Source organism: Charadrius vociferus, unplaced genomic scaffold, assembly GCF_000708025.1.
Source record: "Charadrius vociferus isolate BGI_N301 unplaced genomic scaffold, ASM70802v2 scaffold278, whole genome shotgun sequence".
Classification (NCBI taxonomy): Eukaryota; Metazoa; Chordata; class Aves; order Charadriiformes; family Charadriidae; genus Charadrius; species Charadrius vociferus.
In genome coordinates this window covers 2,046,935-2,069,418 of record NW_009649705.1, presented here as the reverse complement: position 1 = coordinate 2,069,418, position 22,484 = coordinate 2,046,935, and the positions used below count along the sequence as shown (strand labels likewise).

Below are 22,484 nucleotides of genomic sequence, written 5' to 3'. Positions count from 1 at the left end.
AAAAAAAAAAAAAAAGAATGGTACAATAGGGAAGTTAGTAAGTTCTTTTCTTTAACTCATTAAACTTTGCTGATACACATAGCAGTTGCTCATAAAATATTTGTTTCTTCCCCCACATACTCTAATTTGAAGTCAAATAGAGCTTCAAATCCACTGGAACAGGCTGCCCAGGGAGGTTGTGGAGTCCCCTTCTCTGGAGATTTTCAAAACCCGCCTGGATGCAGTCCTGAGTAATGTGGTCTGGGCAATCCTGCTTTAGCAGGGGAGTTGGACTAGATGATCTCTAGAGGTCCCTTCCAACTCTGAAAATTCTGTGATATCTTCTGAACAAAGAGCAGGCTAGGGGAGGAAGCCAGAAGGTACAGATCATGACAGTGTATGTGGGAGGCAGAAAAAGAGGTGGTAGAATGAGGGGCAAGGCTGAGACAGAGAATGCATGGACGTGGAGGAGAAGGGGAGATGCAGAGATGGTGAGAACCAGTGAGTGGGAAAGGCCACAAGAAGGGAGTTAGCATAAATGGCAATATGAGGAGGAAAAGGTTGGAAGGATGGTGAGGAAGAGAGAAAGGGAATGGATGCTATGACAGATGTAAACAAGTTGCCAGTGAGGAGTGAGTAAGTTGTCATAAGTCCCAATCCTCGTGCAGCTGGTGTATGGTACTCAGAACTGGTGAGGTCATGAGTACTTTTATGGTTCAGTTAGGCAGCAAAAAGGCAGAAGAACAACAGTAATATGAATCAGTAATGTTGGTAATCATCAGTAAAAGTAATAATTTAAACAGATAAACATAGTGAATCAATTACTCTACACTTCAGATATTCAGGAAAAGAAAATGTGGTTATTGATATAGTTAAACGCATAGACTTGGGAAAGCAAACGTTACATCACTTTTCTGTGCAATTTGTATTTGGTGTTTGCAATATGTTTGACCAGTGAATTACTCAAAACATTCTTTGCTGAAGAAATATGTGTAAGAAATTATTTGTAAATTACTAAGCTCACTGCATTAATAAAATAGTTGCTCCATGTTTTAAAGGAGCCTGCTTTCCTAGGGGTTTGTGTCTCACAGTCCAAGACATGGGTCTCCCTGACCTTCTGTCCCTTCAGTAACACAAATTCCCCATCCTTTTGTGTTTCTTGCATGGAGAAAGAGACAGTGTTAGCTGTCCATGCTCACTGTTGTAAGTTTGCAGGGATTACATAGCTCACCACTCCCAAATGATTTCTCTTCTTTACCCTGCCTCTGATTAGTCGCAAAACTGATAGGAACTTAATTTTCTTGAAGACCTTTGCCTCCTGATTGAGTGTGGTTGAAAAGCTAAGGAAGGACGGACAGGCAGGCAGATGGATGTACAGTATAATTGGATAACCTCTTTTCCCTAAGAAATGACGCTAAAAATATGAAGCCATTCATAATGGAGAACTGGCAATCCATAGGGCCAGAATGCAAAGTTCAGGTTAAAATCTGATGGATGGTATGGCTTATTGTCAGCCTCCAGAGATGGCACATACTAGAGAGTGATGGTAATTGAATTACATTACTTCCAATGAAATACAACCTCTAATGGCTACTCAGTGTGATGATGCTTTAAAGCCTTGTCAACACCAGCAATCCTAGTGCCTATATTTCAGCAACTGTCAGCTCTGGTAGAAACACTGAGATAAGCAGGCCTCAGAGCAGATTTTTGTGTAGAATTGGCTGGACGTTTTTAAGTGACAGTGTTTTGCTTTTGGTCAAAAAAGCGCAATTAATTGAAAATGAAGTTCTCTGTTGGGAATAAATGTCACAGTTTGAACCAGAAGCAAGTCACAATCCAGCACAGAATTCTCTTTATGGTGAGAGAGAAGATCAGTTAAGTGAAATTAGTTTTGAGGCTGACATGTGACAGATTGAGGTTCAAGTTTTTCACCTGAATTAAGCGGGGCGGTCACTGGTGTCGGACTGTTCCCTGGCACCGGCAAGTTGTCCTTGTGCTGCCTGTGCAGGGAGGTGGGTCTCTCTGTCTTGGTTTCTTCACTAGTGGCTGTGAATAGCATTGGCGTTGTCATGGAGCAGGTACACTTACAAGGCTGCAAATGTGTTTTCTAAGGTGGGAAAACTGTTTCTCACGCACAACTGTATATCAGCCTAAGAAATACCTGGTCCTGCTCTGCATCAGTATTGTGGACCTAAGCAGGTGTGTTTCTGCAAGCATTCAGTACTGCAGTGCTTCACACTGTGGGAATAGATGCCTTGTGTTCACAACAGTATCATATTTATATTCAAATTACTGCATGAAAAATACATTAGGTGTGAATCAAATCAGCTACCTAAAAGACTTATATCCTTCTACATTTGTGTTTGAAACATTTGGCACAGGAAGATTTTTCCCAGCATATTTGTGGTGCCACTAGAGATGGGACATATGGTGAAGCAGAGCAGCCAGGATAGGTGATCGCTGCCAATTTTCATAAAAGGCAACAGTAAAGACAGTTTCAGCGTATCTTGATACAGACATGTTCCTCTTGGCCTTCTCAACGTGCTGCTTTCCTCCTAGATCAGCTGCCTGACAAACACTCTTCCCAACTTGCCACTGTCACGGGGGCCACTTTCCATTGCGTCTTCTGGTTAAAAAGGCCTGGTGACTCTCATGCTGCTCTCAGGCAGCAACATATAACATATGGTGGTTGTTCTGAAGTTCCTTCTCATCCCACGGGATGAGGGAAAGCTGAAGATAAATGTATGTGGTACTGTGGAGAAGCCAGTGGTAGCCACGTAGCGATGACTTGGAGGCTGGTGACTGACAGCAGCTTTCCCTTCCGTCTTGCTCTGTTCCTGCTCTCCCTTTACCTTGCCTTCCCCTCGCAGCCTGCAGCTATGACTCATCGTGTTTCACAACAGCTACTGTGCTTGTCACTGGAAAGGAGGAAAAATCCAAACTACAGATAGTATCTGAAGGGTGTTAAGATGAGACACGAAGACCTTATTCTTTCCCAAGTACCAAACGGCTCTTGCCAACACTTCTGGCAAGAGTGTTAGCCGATGTGTCTTAGCTGTGCTCCTCGGTGCCATGCTGTGGAGTGAGGGAGGTCTTTCTGATCAGTCGTATGACCTTCATGGGCTGTCGCCACCCTCATGCTGCCCTGTACCTCTGCCCTTGGGAACATCACCAGCCAGCACCCACATGGCAGGCAGTGATGAGCACCCGCACCACGGGGTACCCATTGTTCCCATCCCAGGCTGTCCTCTCAGGCAATCCAGTGCTACCTTGAGCACAGCAGGACCATGGGACACCCTCACCTCAGCTGCCCTCCCTATCCCAGGCTCTCCGGCTGTAGAAAGCTGTGCTACATTCCACTGCTGACATTCCTGCCCCACCGATCTCCCATGGGCACGGACCTGCCCAACTCCTCAGAATAGATATAAGGAAGAAATTTTTTATGGTAAGGATGGTGAAACACTGGAACAGGTTGTCCAGAAAGGTTGCAGATGCCTCCTCACTGGAAACATTCAAGATCAGGTTGGACAGGGCTCTGAGCAACCTAATCTAGTTGAAGATGTTCCTGCTCATTGCAGGAAGGATGGAATACATGATCTTTAGAGATCCCTTCCAACCCAAACCATTCTATGATTCTATGAAACATTGGTGTCTCCATTGTTCCTTGTGTCCTTGGCAGGTGGCAAAAGGCAGCTCAGGTTGGATGCTCAGGAGGAAAATTGGGAGTCGGAAAATCTGGAGCAGTTACAAGGGGAGCTGTGCCAGGGGTCGGAGGAAAGCAGGAGGGAAGATGGTAGAGTGGTTGAGGAAGGGAGAGAGCGAGCTAGGAGTGCTTGGAAGGAGAGGGGAGGGTAGAGAGGCTTCATGTGCCCACAGAGCAGCTGGGACAGAGCTGAAGAGCCCAGATCTGGAGCCAGGGATGGAGGCTCCTCACTGTTGGGTTTCAGACTTACAGGGTGTGTGCAGCAAAGTTAGATTTAGGACTGCTTATAACAGGGTAATAAATTGCTGTCCTTCAAAAAATTAACCGAAAACTTGTTTGTCCCAATGTTTTTGGGACACTAAACCTGCCTTTTGCTCCCAAAATTACTGGGGAGAGGTTGGGGGAGGAGAGAGAGAGAGTACTGTCCTTGAAGAAACATGTTTTCCCAGTAAGTGTGTGGGGAGGTGACGATATGCCTCTTTATTGTCCCAGCAGGGCTGCACCTGCAGTGTTTTGTGCTTTTGTTTGGGTCCTCACAGTCCTGGAATGACTATGTGGCTATAAAGACAGGCAACAGAAGTTTTTTGAGGGAAAAGGGACAATTTTTTTGTAGTTTACTGAAAATTGCTTGGTGTAGGTAAGGATTTGTTTTGCTGTGTTCTAAAAATATCTTTTATGTTCCCGTGCAAATAAGGGAAGGGAATTGTTCAGCCCTTCAAATGGTAGGTCAAGGTGCACGGAAGCAACGTGAAGAAAAACACAGGTTGAAGGTGCATGTTGGGAACAGCATTTGAGTGAAGTATATGGTCACTGCCTATATCTGAGAATAGGGTAGATAAATAAATTACCCTGCAGTATCATTCACACTTTCCTGTTAGTGTTAAACACCTCCAATCTAAAGGGATTCTGTAGGCTTCAGATTGATTTTTTTTTTTTTTTTTAAATCTGGATTATCTGTACGTCAGTGTACATGCAGGCGCCTATGGCTGAGGTGAGCCTGGAAACAGGACAGTTGCAGCACAGCAGAATTTTTGGAGAGAGAATTAAATGCAATTATGGTGAGTGAAAGCGCAGACTTCTAGGCTGACAGTGGTCAAGTCCCAGGAGGAATAATGGCTATGGCAGCAGGTTTAACACCCTTCTGCTTGTGTGTAAAATGGTAGAGTGCCTTTTGCTCAATGGTACAAACTGTGGAGAGGCAGAGGGCAGTTCCTGGGGTGGCTGAGTTGCGAGGAGCCGCCAGGCTTTCCGCACGAGCAGCATTGCTCATGAAAACCCAGCATTCCCATGATCAAAAACCTGATGGTGTCTTTTAGCAGTAAGAGTGACTCGCATCTTCCTAAGTAAATCCACTTTAAGCAGAAGAGTTACAACAATCAGGCCTGGAACTAATTTGAAAGAGCAAACTTTGAGATCTGAAGAGAACCAGTTCAATAAAGGTGCTTGTGGCTCTGAATGTGAAGGAAACTCGAAACTTTGTCAGAGATGTAGAAATCCTGTGGAAATGATAACTCAGCAAGGGTGAAACTGCCTGGAAGGTTTTTTAGTCTCACGGGCTGTGGGTGCTTGGCAGATGGTCTGCGAGGAATGGGAGAAGAGCAGGGTGCAGAAGAGCACGTGTCTTACAGGTATAGAAGCATGGGGATAAAATGGAAATAGCTGCAATGAAGCTGACGGGGGCCTTGAAACATATTAAAATATAAGACAAAAAAAAATTTAAAGCTACATAAATGAAAAGGGAACAGGAGTCTTTGTAAACACTGTATTCAAGTGGGGGTGCAAATGTAATATAGCCTGAATGTGGCTGCACAACGTGCTAACTGGGCTAGCTCGTATTTCCGACAGACTCCTTGGGGTGGTACCACGGGGCTGGGGGATTCCCTGTCATGTGATGAACAAAGGGAGCGGGGGCAGTTGACACCACTGCTAAAAGAAGTGGGTGTTCTCCCTCCAATGATCCATCCCCTCCCTTTTGCTGGCACAAGTGTTTCTGTTGCTGCCCGGTGAATTGAAGCGGGGAACTGGAAAACAATCTGGCCAAGCAGAAGGGCTGTCTTCAGCCACGGTGGTTCCCCTCCAGGTCACTGCAAGATGTGGTGCAAAGGTGGGAGCAAGCCTGGGCGAAGGGAGGGAGTGCTTTTTTCAGAGGAAATGCAGGTGTTTGGCAGCCTCACGTGTTTGTGGATTTCTGGCCGTGTGGTTTGTGTTTGGCTGGGACCACAACCTGGGAAGCAGCAGGGCTCTGTCTCATCTGGGTTCTGCTTGGGGTGTAGGAACATGCTTTTGTGTGATGGAATATAGGAGGGCCTGGAATTACGTGCAAGATGAGCTGGATGAATAGTTTCAGGCAAGCGTAATATTTTGGTTTTGGTAGGCATTTCTTTTTCTAGAAATGGGAATTATGGTTGCACTGATCCGCAGGGCTGTGTTAGGTATGACCCATCAGAAGAGACAATTTGCTACAGGAGGTAAAATGGGTGTTAACAGTTGATTTGTATGATAAATGGCAAAAGAACTGAAGGGAAGACAGCAATGGGGAGTGTTGAAAAGTGTAAGACTGGAGTGAAGTTATTAGTAGAGTTTTTATGGATTGGTCCTTGGGCTTGTTTTATTCCCTGGTTTTATTAGGGACATTAAACATCTTGTCGTAAAAAAAGTAGTACTATGTTACTGAAATTTGCAGATGTTGTGAAGTTGGGAAGTATTTTCAGCATAGAAGGGTGCCTCTCAGAAGGGATTTGATGATCTAAAGTGCTAAAAATGCTTACACGTGACGCTTATGGAGAGCTCTACTGGTACCACTGCATATGGCACCAGTAGGATCTAGTCCAAATGCAAAGTGCAGTTATGGTCCCTTGTGTTACAGACGATGAATTGAAACAGGAACAGGTGCAGAAAGGGCTTACTGGGATGGTCAGAGGGATGAAAAGACTATAAAATGATAGACTCTAAAGACCTTGTTTTATCTAGCCTGTAGAATGAAAACAGAGGGTACACTCTTGGTCTCTGTAAATACATTGACATTTAATGCCAAAGAGAGAAAAAACACATCCTTGAAATAGAGGACAAGAACAAATTGATTTGAATGGGTCACAAGAAAGCTTTGGCTGGGTAATTAGGAAGTTTCAGGTTATGAGGAAGTGAGATTTTGAGCTGATCTGCAGAATTTTTTCAGGGAGGTGGGAGATGAAGTGTAAACTTCTTTCTCTCTGCACTCCATGGAAGGAAACAGCTGTGTGATTGTGGACATTGTCTTTGTGGATAGTGTAGATCTGAGAAAAGCCCTGAAAAGTTAGTTCCTTGGGAAGATTTGTCCACAACCTCATCTACTTCATCTTTGCTGATAGCCTCTCTCTGAATTTGGATGGGCAGCCTTGCTGCAAGGTGGATACTGTTAAATAGAGTTCCTCACAGGCACCAGAAACCACAAACATATCAGCAAAATGATAGCAAGATATGAAGGACTCTGTAGAACAAGAGATGTCTTTTGAGATGTGGATACTGCCGTGGGAAGAATTGATAGGTGCATCCGTATGCTTAACACAGGTAATGTGGAAGAAAGCTCTGTGTGAAACTGAAACTACTGTGGTTCTTAAAAACAGACTTAAGTCTTAGTTTAATAAATCAGACAGATTGTGACACCTGTCACCAAAGTGGAACAGCTACGAGTAGTGTCCTGTGGGATAGACACTACACTGTTCCTCATGTCTTTGATTTTCCTTGGAGGACTTCATTCCAGATGCATATTAGGTCTGTGGATAATTTTATAAGAGGGAAAACCCTCAGTGATCTCCTTACCTTGGTCTCTGTGATTCTGTGCTGAATCTGGATTCTCACTACATGCCTGGGACAGGAAAGAGTTAGAGTATCTCCTACATAAATTAAGCATATATATGTGTATAAAGCTAAACTTTGATAAAGCAAGATCTTGAACTTTAATTCAATAGCTTGCTTTCCCCTAATTAAATACGTATGGAATTTTGTATTCTTACAAAAACAGGAGATTAGAGGTGCTACTTGACGAGACAGCCAAGGTGATCTCACACCTTGCAGAAGCCCTCTTCCAGAAAGGGCAGTCTTGGTTCCCTGCCTCCGCTGCGTGCTTCTGCTCCCTTCCTTGCTCCGACACCAGCACTCCTCTGACCCATCAGGAGGCTAATTTAGGAATCTAAAGACACAGAAGAAAGCTTGCCTCTTTTTTTTTTTTTTTTTTTTAAAGAGTTGCTTCTCTGCCAGTTTAGTTCCCTGAGCTGGCTTGTTGCTTGTTTGGGCAACCACTCATGCTCAATGGGGGAGTCAGCTGCAGTATGGAACAGGAGAGGGGTTGAGTACAGTGCTGTTGGCAGTGGGTGGCTGTTACAGTGGCATCGCTGCATCCTAAACCCAAATCCTACCCAGCGAGCGAGCATGGGGCATGTTCAGCTTTAATGTCTTCAGATTCACTTCTTTGCGGTTGTGTAGCTCCCCAGTCGCTGCAGTCCTGAACATTTCGGGAGCCAGCCGTGTTAACCATACGGAGGTGTGAAAAGGTTCAGCATCTTCAGTTGATCTGAGAATAGCATGTTGAAGTGACATGCTAAAAGAGCATCATCAGCAGTGACATACTGCTATATGCTTGGGGATTATTCGCTGCATCAGATAAAGATCTGATGTGCTCTGTTTCTGACTCAGGAGCCAGTGGGATGTGAACGTGGTTTTTTCCCACTTTATTTTTCATCATTTTCAAAGACAGAGTAGAAAAAGTCTGCCCTGCGGGGACTTCATTAGGGATTTTGTCTAGGTTGAGATTTGCTTTGCAGTTTGAATGCGCTCAGGCTGATTTGGTGATGTACACTAATGCAGTTCATTTGTGTCGCATTCAAAAAGCTTAAGAAATAAAGCTTGTTACAGTGCAAATCCATTTTTCCCCCTTTTATAAAGCCTTTTGCTTTCTTTTTCATTCCTTTTGTAAAGGCAGACCTCTGCTGTTACTTCTGGTTTGAAGATCAGATTTTATATCTGTGTTCCACGACTGCTGCTGAGGAAAAACTTGGCTTCTAGTGTGGATGCTGCAAGCTTTTGAGCTCTGGCCCAGGCTGTGCATCTTTAATCTGCTAAACTTTACACTTTGAATTCAACACAATTATGGAGACACTGTAACTGTGACTCAGGAGAAATTTTGACTTGATTCTGTTACGTTTGAAATGCCACTGAATTTAATGGAAGCAGGATTGGACCTGCTTCTGTAAAACCACCTATTAATTTTATGGTTGTGTCAGCAGACCCCGATCAAGATAAGAGCTCTACTGTATTCATCATTTTAAAAACCTAAATCTAGACAGAGTTCCTGCCCATAAGAGTCTGCAATCTAAAGACAGTCTTTTAACATGTAAAAGTTTATTGCCTTTGAACAGCAAGGGAATTTTGGCCTGCTGATGCCTTTGTTAGGACAGCATCTGTCGTATAATCTGGACTCGGAACAGAAAACTTACTGGAGAAGGCTTCAGGAAAGTGCTTTGAGTCATTTTAGAAAATAAAAATGATGTAAAGCTTAACCCAAATCATCAGGTTTTTTTTCCTTTGTATTTTAAAAATCTGAATTCTTTGGAAGGTCCATGTGCAGCTGGTACCTGGTAGACCAACTGCTTGGTCTTTGAGCTCTTCAATCACCAATTCTGTTGAAGTTGTTATTATATATCTTTTTTTTTTTTTTTTTCAGTCAGATTGACAACTTCTTTCATCAAAGCTGAAATTAGCTGCATGGCTAAAGTTTGACCCATTGAAAGACAGGCTCTGCTGATGTGTGTGTGAGGAGTAGGGGGCTCGCGGAGCAGCCGAGTCACCCGACTTCCTCCAGTGTTTCCCAGAGGCTCGGTCAGCTGTGTCACTGAAAACCAAAGTCAGCATAGCAGCATCAAAGATGTGGATTTTCTGAGGAATCTTAGGGAAATCTTTTTTGTCCTACTCAGAAAGTGAAATATTAAAAATTGTGTATCTAGATCCATTACTTTATGGTGGGATTGCCTCTAAGAAAAGGAATGGGGGAAGGGTCCAAAAAGTCATCTCTGGAGAGACTGCTTATGAGAAATGTTTGCCAACAGAGGAGCACGGCTGTCTAAAAGGGCAAATGTGACATCTTTTTGTCAGCAGCAACTCTTTGAAATGCTGGCCTGCCTTTGTGAACCAAAAAAGGTGGGAAATTAAAAGGCCTCATTTTTAAACAACTTAAACTGAATATGCAATCGAGTCCTGCTGGGTAAAGACATTAAAGTACCACCGGCTCTTTGCTGTACTGCTCACCAAAGCACTGTAGATTTTAAAATCTCTCTGGCAAATTTATCGGTTTCCAAGACTCCAACAGATGTTTGACATTTCAGTGAGGAGAACTGGATCTTTCCAAAATGCAATAGCCTGTGATGCTTTGTTTGTTTGAAGACCCCCATCCAGAATGACAATGTGGTCAGTAATGTCCCCGGTCTCTGAACTAGTACCTATCAGGTAGTTTTACCTAAAACCAATACCAAAATACAGAGACAGGCTTTTGTTCATCAGTCCTTGACTAAATCACCTCGCTGCAAGAATAAAACATGAAGTACTTTTATAGTGTCCATTTTTATCACTACATATGTATTATAATTATTTGGTCCCCATGGCAAAGTGTTTTATGAAGGGCCCTGAGCATTCTGCTGTTTTTATGATGACACCTTGTAGCTGAGGGATAAGGTGCTTCTCTAATGATGGATAAATCCAGTTTGGGGGGTATGGACAGAGTGTAGAGAATCATGCATACCAAGTACTTTTTATCACCCACTTTACAATGTCTTTCAGCGTGTGAGTTTAGCTGCTCCTGCAAAAGGCAGCAATTTCTGCTGAAGGAGGGCTATCTTTCCTTTAACCCGGCATTCTGTGCTTGGAGAACTACAAAACAAAGTGAAGAGTACTGACAAAACGCTTTGATGCAATGCTTCATCTTGGTTGTATTTGAGGAAAACATGTTTTATTTAAAAATCACTATTCAGTTAAAAGCTTAACTAGTATTTCAGGCTAAAGAGTGTGTGTGTAGCTGTAGGATAACAGCACTGGTTTGACATACAAATTGTCTTTTGATAGAAGAGAATTTGTGGAGTGGGGAGCCGGGGTAGGTCAAGTTACAGCTTTCAGTAAATCTGAGCGTGCCTGAAATGGTTCTTTTAGTGTCTTAAAATATTTGTTGCCTTTTTATCATTGCGAGCCTGATCCAAGTTCCATTTAAGCTGATGGGAACTTTTCTCCTGTCTTCTTTAAAAATTGGCTCTGGCCCCTGTATCAGATTGCATACCACCTTGCTGTCTGATTCTTGGAAGGGTTCAGCCAAGCGTTATGAATTAGATGCTTAGATAACATTGATGACTGCAGTTCTTGATTGTGCCAGAGAAACCAAAAATAAAATAGAGGTCAGAAGTGTGACTAGTAAACGGCACAGTATGGGCCCGGTCCTGCTGGCGTGGAAGGGAGGGGAACACACCTGCTTCTTGCTTGTTTGTTTTTTAAGAGTTGACTTCCTCCTGGTCCTGCTCCATTGTGGTGTGGAGAAGGAAGCTCTTTGGCTTACAGAGAAATGGCACTGTGACATCTTACGTGGCCCGAGGCCTGTCCCTGGAGCTTTGTCATGACTTCCAACAGCAGCCCAAGCAGACCCTGGGTGTTTAGGTGAAAATGAGTTTTCATCTAATGCACTTGGCGGGGCAGATCTAAATCAAACCTTCACGGACATAAGCATGGCTGCTGGTAGGCAGTCTGTGCTGGCAGATGCGAGCTCAGGCACAGCGGGGTTGCTCTTCCTATAATGATTTCATGTCCAGGGAGGGCATGCTTAAAGCTTGACAGATGCTGCAAACTTGAAATCTCAAAGGAGTGGATATCAGTAAAAGCAAGAGCTGTGGATTTGGCAGTGGCAAAAAATGGATGGAGGCCTAATTGGCATCTCATCCTCCTGTGGCTCATGTCAGAAGAGTTCTGTAAACAACCCTGGGATAGCGTACTGCTGGATCCCCATCTGGTGCCTCCAGAGGAGGTCCATGATGGTGTGGAGGGCATGGAGTGGGAAAAGAGGGGCAAGAGAGGGGCAAAAGGGTGAAGCAATGAAATCTCTGCTGCACTGACAGCCTCTGGGGATTTTATTGTTGATGCTGGAGTCTGCTTGCTTTGTTCAGGAAGCTCTGCTTTTCTGGTGCCTTCATTGGGACGTGGAAGCACCATGGTGTCTGTATCTGTGTAGCTATTGTGGCTCTTGGTGATAATGCACCCAAGGGGACCAGGTTCTGCCAGGTCTTGGGAACTTAACAAGCAATTTGTATGAAAGATATTAATCTTTAAGCACTCTCATAACTGCTCCATCGCAGCCATACAAAACAGCCACTTTTTTTTTTTTTTTTGGTGTGTGTGGATTTATGTATAATAAAGACTTTATACAAATTAATCAGAAGTTTAGGAGGAGGAACTAAGATGAATACTTCATGTCTGTGAAAGTACAAGGTGACCTCAAGGAGGGAAAATGCAATTGCCCAACTGTGTTTTTGCCAGGATATCCTTGCCTAATTTCCCTCCTCTTATATAAAGTGCCATGGAATATGAAATGCACGTGAGTGGCAGCGTGGGTGCCTGGCTATTTGCTTGGTCTTTCTTCTGGCCCTGCAGGGTTTCCTGCTGTCTTTCTGAAGTGCTCATGGAGAATCACTGACAGAAACACAAAACCCCAGTCGGCTAGTCCTTTTGGTAGACTTTTTTTCTTTCCCCCTTCTATTTTTTACCATGTTCTATCAAATTATTAAACAAAGCATGCTGAAAAAAACACTGCTTGGAGAAACTCTTCAAAGAAAACCCCGTGACATTCACCGAGCCATATACTCGATGTGCAGAGCTTGCCTGGCACTGCTGCCTAACTTGGAAAGGAAAGTGGCACTGCTCGGAAACCGGTGTTTGGCTTCTCTTTGTGGCTGAAGGTTGTCCGCTCAGCCAGAGACAAACAGGCTTGGCATGGGAGATCAGACAACACCACAGCAAATGCTAAACTACACCTTTATTTATGACAACTCTGGATGAGTGTTAATTATTAGCTGAACATAGTGTGTTCTAGAGGCCGTTTGCATTACCGCATGGGAAGGGCCAACTGCATGTAAAAATGTGTGTGTTTGTAGGCAGACCAACAAAGAAACCCACTTCGGAAGAGAATAGGGTTTTCTTTTGTTGTTTCTCTTCACTGCATGTGCATTTTTTATTAACATCATATAGCCATAATAAGGGATTTGCATGAACTTATTTAGGAGACTATCTACTTAAACTTGATTTTATTAAGTCAGGGTGGATTAACATGGTGATAACGTGCAGCAGGTATGTAGGAAGTGCTGACTACGTCAGATATACTTCTTGTTAAGGGTTGTTTGGACTTCTGGATTAGGTGTTTTCTTCTGAAGTACCAGTAGCAGTTTGCAAAAGGGAAAAATATAGGTGGGGTAGAACAGAATAGTTTGCTAGACATGAAATGTATTTGTTGTGATTTTAGGAATGATGATCTGGTTACAAAATAAATTGGAGTTTTAGCTCTGTAAGGTTATTTAAAAGAAAAAAGAATATTGATGTGTTTTATATAGGACCCTGTACTGTGCTTTCAACTACTAAGCAGCACAAACGTCTTGCTGTTCTTTAGAGTCATGAAACCATTCTCTGGGCAGTGTACATGTATTTTGCCTATTTCCACTTATTTCTAATTAGATGATTCATAGTGATACCTATTTTTAAACAAGCTGGCAAATCTTTTGTTGTGATGGCTGTAACTACTTTATTAATTTACAGTCTCACTTTTAATAGATCTACCTGGAAATAGGATAACATAATTATTTTTCTCCCTGTTTAGATGGTGGAGAATGTAGGAAGGGAAAGGATTTCTGGGCTTGCTAACACTGACCAGGCATTAGCAGACTTCTGAATTAAATCTACTTTGAGTTTCCACCCTTGTGATATGTGCATCTTTGCACAATTCAATTATTTGTACATTCCAACTTAAATAACGGGTTAAAACAAACCCAAACAGGTAATGCGTGGAAATGTAGTAAAGAGAGAATGAACCACTTTATAGTGGAATACTCCACAAACAGTCCTCATAGAAAACATGTAGTAGTACATGGTTCAATGTCTAATTTGTATAATTTTGAGTCCACCTCCATATTTGGCCCCTGAATTAAATGATTTGATTAAGGCAGGTAGCCTCCCCTTTCACAGGAACGCAGGTTACTTTCCATAGCTGTTCCAGTTGGGTATGTTTGGTATTTGTGTCAGCCTTTGACAAAGATGTCTAGTGACATTAAGAATGGTGCAGGGAAATATTGGCACTGGAAAAATGATAGAGAAGTCAGTTGCTAGAATAAAAGTAGGCCAAAATTGTTGTATTCTAGGGCTAAATCTTGCTTTTCAATTGAGTGTACAGGGACTTTCTAAAAGTCATAGCCAGAAGGGGAAATGTAAGCCACTTGTGATCGGGAAACAGTGTCTCATTGCCATACTGGGAGAGTTGGCTTTCAGCAAGACTTTCCCAACCTAAGCTGGTGAGGCGAGAAAGTGTTTGTTGACAGGATGGACCAGCCTCACCCCTGTATTATGCTTGTTTCTGGCTTGAATAAAGGCATGTGGGCTCAAAACATGAGTGTAAGGTAGTGTTAAGTAGTGTTGTGGTAATACATGGTTTAGTGGTGGACTTGGCAGTGTTAGATTAATGTCTTATGAGGAGTGGCTGAGGGAACTGGTGGTGTTTAGCCTGGAGAAAAGGAGGCTGAGGGGAGACCTTATTGCTCTCTACAACTATCTGAAAGGAGGTTGTAGCGAGGTGGGGGTCAGTGTCTTCTCCCAAGTAACAGGCGATAGGACAAAAGGAAATGGCCTCAAGTTATGCTGGGGGAGGTTTAGACTGGATACTAGGAAAAATTTCTTCACAGAAAGGGTTGTTAAGCATTGGAACAGGCTGCCCAGGGAAGTGGTGGAGTTGCCATCCCTGCAGGTATTTAAAAGGCAGATAGATGTGGTGCTTAGAGACATGGTTTGGTGGTGGTTTTGGCAGTACTATGTTGATAGTTGGGCTTGGTGATCTTAAAGGTCTTTTCCAACCTAAACGATTCTGTGATTCTATGATTCTACATAGGTGATTATTGCAGTGGGTATTGTTTTCTGTCTGTAATGGTATTAGGTGAGACACTATTGTAAGGATCTCCCAGGGCATGGGAAGAAGGATATGCTGGGATTTTGGTCCCCACATTATTTACAGGGCCTGATCCAAAGTCACCAGCACTTATTTTCTCCTGTAGTCTTTGACTATAACCAGAATTTCTAGGTCTCCTAGAAGGAAATGGTTTGACGAATTTATAAAGAAAATATTTCACTTCTCTGAAAGTGTGATTGTTAGTGTTAGTGTCCCTACGTATCTGAACCTGCATCCCAATTGCTTTGTCAAGTTCATGTTGAAGTATTTGCCTACTGTCTATACATGAATTTTTGAGAATTTTGCTGAAGGACAAAAGAGATGTAGCTGTGTTGTAAGAGGATGTGAAGTAAAAACAAGATAAGCTTGCAAAATAAAGATTGAATTTGTAAGCTTGAAATCCATTGAACTCATCCAGAGTGCAGAAAAGTGCAAACCCCCTTATTCAGGTCTGCTGGTTAAGTGTACCACAGCACTGCCACGATCCATCAAACCTGCCAGATAAAGAGAGGCTATTTTAAAATTTCTCCTTCAGGGCATGGGGGGAAGTACTGTTCTTGCAAAGATAGAAATTTATGATGATGATAAAAAAAAAATGCAGATGAAGTGAATAATTAATGAATTCAAGACAGGACTGAAATATCTTCCTAAAATGTTGCTATTTTTAGCAGGGAGTGCTTCTGCAGTGCTTGTCATGTGATCCTATTGCCTTCTGAGAGCAGGAAAACAATGTGAGTTAGTTTCTCTTTCCCTGTGGACCTATAGGCCCAGCATATAATACCCCTTAGCATCTGCTTCTGCCTTAAAGCAAACAAAGTGATTTTAAACCTCACGCAAAATAAAACATTAATGAAAGCTGTACTTAAAGACAATCTTCACAGCAGCTGAATAGTTTTTATAATAGTTTGTACACTGAGGCTGTACAAGGGGCTCTGAAATGTGTGTAACTTTCAGCTGCTGCTGAGGTCCAGTAAAATTCATTGCTGCTGCAGTTTCTACCTGTCAAAGGACATAGAAGCAATTATCAATAGGAGGCTGCAAAATCTGGCCCATAGATAAGGGTTTAATACAAACAGATTTGTGCTGCTTTTCCCTATAACCGGTATGGAATGTTGCTGTGTTTGAGCTACTTTGCACATTAGAAATGTTATAGTCAGAAATGCCTCTAAAATAAAATGTTATATACAGCTGGCCTGCGCACGTGCTCGTGTTTCCACATGCGCGGCTCAGCTGGACCCGCAGGGAAGGAAGTCTCCTGGTCGAAGTGAAGGAGAGGGTGCGCGAGATGGGACTCCCGGCTTCTCCTCCACCAGAGGCTCCTCCTGCCACTGTGCATGCTGCAGCCACTCGGATTCGCACAGGGACATGGCTGCTGCCATAGTGAATACTGAAGCGTTTAACATCCAAAACCTGGTCCTGTGGAGTGTTTCTTCTTCCTGAGTGGTGATGAGGTTCCCAATACCCACTAGAAGTGAAGGCAGGAGCTGCTTATGTGCTGCCTTTCTTGCCCACGGGAGTTTCCATAGGTTGAATTTAGAAGAAACCTCTAAATCCCAAACCTTTAGGCACTGGGGCCCTGGTTTTGTGCCCAGTAGCCAGTTCGTAGGGGTGCAGAGGGGTGCTGACTTGCTCTCCCGACTTGTGCAGGGGTTGCTCTTCCTGTGTGGGGTAGTCCCTGAGTGACTCCTGTAAGGTGCGTAGGGCTCCTTGGACCTGGCTGGGACCCTGGTCCCCAACCCTGGTAGGCTGAGGAGCTCCATCCTGGGAGCAGCGTGCTTGCCATGCAAAGCAGCAGTGGAAACATCTGGGTTGAAGGATGTTGCTTTGGGAAAGGGCTCTGAGCTGAGTCCTGAGCAGCAGAGGTGGCCCCAAAGGCACCTGCAGCCCCAGGGCAAGCTGCAAGCTTCAGTGATGGTGGGTTTTGGGAAGCTCCTGGATTAAGCTGTGGATGGTGGCTTCCTGGGGGCACTGGAGCTTGAGCTGTGGCTCCTTAGTTTTGTTCAGGCACACATTTACAACTTAGGTGATGTAAATGCTTTGCTGCATTTGGGCCTTGGTCTCCATTTTTCCCTTCTCTGTGTATCTATGTAAATGCACCGTTTTAAGATATAATGTCTGTAAAACACATGCATAGAAGTCTGTGTTGTGTAATAATTTTGTAATAATTAGAAATTGATCCTCACCTTGAAGCTGTTCGGTTGATGTGAGTGCTATTCAAGTGAGAACTCTTGTTACAAAAAAAATTATCATTATTAAATTTTTTCTGCTAGCTGAAAATAATATTTCCAGGCTTATTTTTCCCATCTTTTTGTCAGCTCTTCCATGCTAGAGCTTGCCACCTTTTTTCCAGTCTTCTTGCTCAGTCACTTGTGTCTTTCCTAAAATGAATCCAGTTATCAAGTGGCTGCTTTTTAGTCAAACCCCATCTATTTAGACCAAAACGATGTAGAGGAGTACACACAGACTAAGTGGGTGAACTGGAAGGAGTGGGAGTCTGTGGCAGGGGGATCTGATGAATGGTTGATGTCTTTAATGTCTTTAAACTAAAAGAGGGAAGATTTAGGCTAGGTACAGGGAAGAAAGTTTTTACACTGGTGAGGCCCCACCTTGAATACTGTGTTCAGATTTGGCCCCCTCACTACAAGAAAGACATTGAGGTGCTGGAGCATGTCCGGAGAAGGGCAATGAAGCTGGTGAGGGGTCTGGAGAACAAGTCTTATGAGGAGTGGCTGAGGGAACTGGTGGTGTTTAGCCTGGAGAAAAGGAGGTTGAGGGGAGACCTTATTGCTCTCTACAACTATCTGAAAGGAGGTTGTAGCGAGGGGGGGGTCAGTGTCTTCTCCCAAGTAACAGGCGATAGGACAAAAGGAAATGGCCTCAAGTTATGCTAGGGGAGGTTTAGACTGGATACTAGGAAAAATTTCTTCACAGAAAGGGTTGTTAAGCATTGGAACAGGCTGCCCAGGGAAGTGGTGGAGTTGCCATCCCTGCAGGTATTTAAAAGGCAGATAGATGTGGTGCTTAGAGATGTGGTTTAGTGGTGGTTTTGGCAGTGCTAGGCTGATGGTTGGACTTGGTGCTCTTAAAGGACCCTTCCAACCTAGACAATTCTATGATTCTACACCGAGGGTGGTGAAACACTGGCACAGGTTGCCCAGAGAGATCGTAGATCCCCCATCCCTGGAAACATTCCAGGTCAGGTTGGGTCGGGCTCTGAGCAACCTGAACTGGTTGAAGATGTCCCTGCTCATTGCAGGGGAGTTGGACTAGATGACCTTTAAAAGTCTCTCCCAACCATAACTATTCTATGATTCTTCAGTGGGTCCCATCAGTAGGACAAGACACAAGGACAACCCTAATAAAGCAAGCCTGGAGGAGTTTCCTTGCCTAATTTCATCTCAGCACATGGGGTTTGTGCTTCTGTTTGAAGGTCTCTTAGGTTGTGGTTCTATGATACAAGTAATGAACCAAATGAAAGGTTCATTTTGTATCTTTTTAAATGACTGAAATGTATTGAGTTCCCCATGCAATGAAAGGACATAGAGATTTTAAGGCCCTAAATTGTATAACAGTCCTGCAAACCTGTGCTAGTTTTCTTTATTTATGTCTGTTTGTTTGAGTTTGTTATACAAGTCCAGTAATGTCTCGTGAACTGCTTGGGAATGATCCGAAATTAAAATGTCTGTTTTCAGTTTTAGAATCACAGCATCATAGAATTTTTCGGGTTGGTAGGGACCTCAAAGACCATCTAGTTCCAACCCCTCTATCTTGGGCAGGGGCACCTTCTGCTTCCAGGTCGCTCAAAGCCCCATTGCTATTTTGATTTGGGCAATGAGGCTTTTGGAGAATCATTTTTGCTTTACATAGAGTTATCTGCCTTTGTGACTGCTTAATGAAATACCCAGCAATGGTTTTACTTAGCTAGCACTGGGAATATTGAAATGGTTAATTTTGCAAATTGAGAAAGGAGGTACTGATTTCAAGCTGTGAAAACAGCAATTCTTTAAAAATATTTTAAATTCTTTATTATATAAAATAAATAATATTATATTATATAATATATAATAATAATAACAATTAGTTATAACATATTTTTTAAATTATTTTTGTGTCTATCTTCTTACTGCCTTTTCTTTTCTCTCCATAGGAAAAATTAACCCAGGAGTGTGTATTCAGAGAGCAGTTTGAAGAAAACTGGTATAACACATATTCATCAAATCTATATAAACACGTGGACACTGGAAGGCGATACTACGTTGCGTTAAATAAAGATGGGACTCCAAGAGAAGGGACTAGGACTAAACGGCATCAAAAATTTACACATTTTTTACCTAGACCAGTGGACCCTGAGAAAGTACCGGAACTATATAAGGATATTTTAAGCCAAAGTTGACAAAGACAATTCCTTCACTTGAGCCCTTAAAAAGTAACCACTATAAAGGTTTCATGCGGTGGGTTCTTATTGATTAGCTGTGTCATCACATCAGCTCCACTGTTGCCAAACTTTGTCGCATGCATAATGTATGATGGAGGCTTGGATGGAACATGCTGATTTTGTTCTGCACTTAAAGGTTTGTCCTCCTGGAGGAGAGCCTATGCCCACTCGCTTGATTTAGTACGAGAGGGAGCGCGAGAGAGTGAGTGCGAGAGAGAGAGAGAAAGGGAGAGGATGAATGGGAGTGAGAGCGCGCGAGAGAGGAGCCGAGGAGGAGGAGGAGGAGGAGGAAGGCCTGATGCATGCTGGGGAATAGACACGCTTTTAAATTTTTGATCAGTTGTACTTCGTCATATATCAGCATAGCTGCCATACTTTGATTCATCCGGATTTTTGGCTGGTGGCCTGCTCAAGTGTACGCTGCATTTACAAAGGCATGGAGGGTGCAGTCTTACTTAAACAAGAGACTTTTCAGTTAATTGCTCTGTGGGTCTCACCCCACTGAGTTTAAAGCAAAGACCTCTTAGTAAAAAATAAAAATAAAAAGTTAAATTTATTTATAGAAATTCCAAAGGCAACATTTTATTTATTTTATATATTTATTTATTATATAGAGTTTATTTTTAATGAAATATGTACAGGCCAGATAGGCATTTTGGAAGCTTTAGGCTCTGTAAGCATTAAAATGGCAAAGGCCACTATGAACCTGTGGTAAATTCATGCAAGTAAATATAAAGGTGCATGGATAAAAAAAAAAACAACAATAAAAAGGTAATAATAATAATAATAATAAATTCTAGTGACCCTCATGTACTAAAGGCGACAATCTCTTTTGTGCCCGTTTTATTGTACAAGTATGCACACCACTCATGACACTGAGTCCTCACTCTTCTGACTGCTTGTTTCATAGCTTGCCCCCAGAGGATTAAAGAGAAAACTGGGTCTTCAACTTTTTTTCTGTGTCTGTAATATTTCCTCTCTGATAAAGTGACTTCTTACATCATTGTAAACTTCACAGCTGTGGAAAATATAGGGGTTGGAATATATTCTACTTGTTAAAACCTATTGCAGATTATACCAAAGCTAAATGATAAATATGCTTTTTTTTTTTTTTTTCCTAAAGCAGAATGCCAGAAACAACATAAGTAATATCAACAATTGTACTAATTTTACGATTCCACAAATAGCACATAATGGTTTCAGAGGGCAAGAACCAGGTTAACAGGATCACTCTTGTAAACATGTTTATTTGTGCACTTGACTATCTACTATGAAAATATATGAGTTCCATAGGGGTCATTGTAACATCTTTTATGGAAAATTGCTTTCAGTGCGAACTGTCATAATACACGATATTAGCACCCTTCCTAAAGTAAAACTTGCAAAATGAAACTAATAAATCTCTATCAATAATGTCAATGAGGGGGACAGTATTAGACTTGGTTTTTTTTTTTTTTTTTCCCTAAAGTACCTTCAGATATTCATGAACTGTAAGTGAGCTGACAGTATGTAATTAAGGAATTGTAGCATTTTATGTTAAGCACACAAACACATTGATTAGCAGTTAACATTGGGGAATTAACCCTTAGAAAGAGGCATTTTTTCCCCAGTACCCTGAAGGAAAAAAAAAAAAAAGAAAGAAAAATCACGTAAGGTCCATATGACAAATGCATTTTGTAGTTGCTTTATCCCTTAGGATTTGAATTCGGTGCCGTTGAGTGTAGCCTTTGCCATTGGATCTGCCGGGAGCGCGGCTGGTCCTGCCACCCCTGGCTGTGTGCAGAGGGAGGTTCGGCACAGATAGACTCTGGAGGAGCTACACATAAGTTTGTAGCCTATTCGTAATTAAGTATTTTTTGCTCTCAGGCACTCTCGTCCATGCGATACATATTGTTTGAAATGTAATTCTGTTCTGGAATAACCTCTGGCTTGGTGTCCTGAACGAACATGGCCCTTCAGTACTCGAGCAGGTAGGAGGGGCCACGTCTCAACCAGCGATATCAGTAATCTTTAATAAAATGTGGCATTTTATTATAATTGTTTATGAATGATAAAGACACGTAAATGACGTTAGTTGATTTGTAGGATACAGGTAGACATACTTGTCTAGGGACTGTTATTGCCTGGGAATTTACAGCCTTTGACTGCAGCCCACAAGTTTGTTTTTAACCCTTGGGAGCTGCTGAGACCTGCAGGCAGTTTGGCTGCTGTGGGTCAACCGGGTGCTGAATCATTTGTCCTGGTGGTGCAAAGCGGTGCTGGACCATAGGAGAAGGTGGCGAGCTTCTGGGGAGGACTAGGGTTCATTGCTCAGTGTTAAACAGATCCATCCTACCCAAGAAGGGGGGGTTACAACTCTGCTTTTTCAGTAAATCTGACATAAACAGGGAAATTAACCACAAAGGTTAAAAATCCTATGAGTTGAGGCCACAATACTAGGCCACGGTTTGAGTCTTAATGTTAACTCAACTTGGATTTTTAGTCATAGGCAAATCATTACTACTAGTTAACATGTTTTATTTAATTTATTTTTTTTTGTATTTTTCTAAAGAAAGGATTAAACCCAAGAAAAATGTTATGAGTTTATGGCAGTCCATATAAATAAACTGTAACCGATTTACTCAAATAACCCATAATGTTGTGTAAATACTGACTTTATGTAAATACAGAAACATGTAATTTAACATAGGCATTATTGCGAGACTGGATGGTCCAGGAGCTGGCAGTTTGCCACTCCCTGCAGGTTCACTGGGTCAAATTCAGCCTGTTTTGGATAGCGAACAACAGATTCTGTTCAGTCCCTTGTGTAAAATGAGTTATTTCTGTTTGTTTGCTGGCGGGGGTGGGGGTGGATGGGCAAAGCCATCGTCACCCGGGTGTTGCTTAGCTCCTTTGCCGAGGCATGAAAGGGTACGGTTGCCCTCCCGCTCCTTACGAGATCCTGCTAAAACAGGGCTGGAGAGAGCTGACATGGCAAAGCGGGGAGGCTTGCAGTGCCTCTCCTCCTGTGCTGGGGACAAACACAAGTCTTCATTTTCTAGTGCTGTCCATCTGGCACCTTTCTTGAGCACTAAAATTCACTTGAAGAAAAATCTAAGGGAAAAACAAAGGAACAATTGGTGTTATTTACTTGATATTCTGTAATGGTGTGTAAATACATA

The 22,484-nt window shown here is 42.6% G+C and overlaps 1 protein-coding gene across 1 annotated transcript in view; it reads left to right on the top strand.

The window, feature by feature from the left end:
- FGF9 (fibroblast growth factor 9) overlaps nucleotides 1-19,889 on the top strand; it is a 30,442-nt gene extending 10,553 nt beyond the window's left edge. The window contains exon 3 of the mRNA XM_009890619.1: nucleotides 19,036-19,889. Coding sequence (XP_009888921.1) covers nucleotides 19,036-19,281 — 246 coding nt within the window. The 3' untranslated portion in view covers nucleotides 19,282-19,889. The remainder of the gene's footprint in view (nucleotides 1-19,035) is intronic.
- Nucleotides 19,890-22,484: the final 2,595 nt, after the last annotated feature.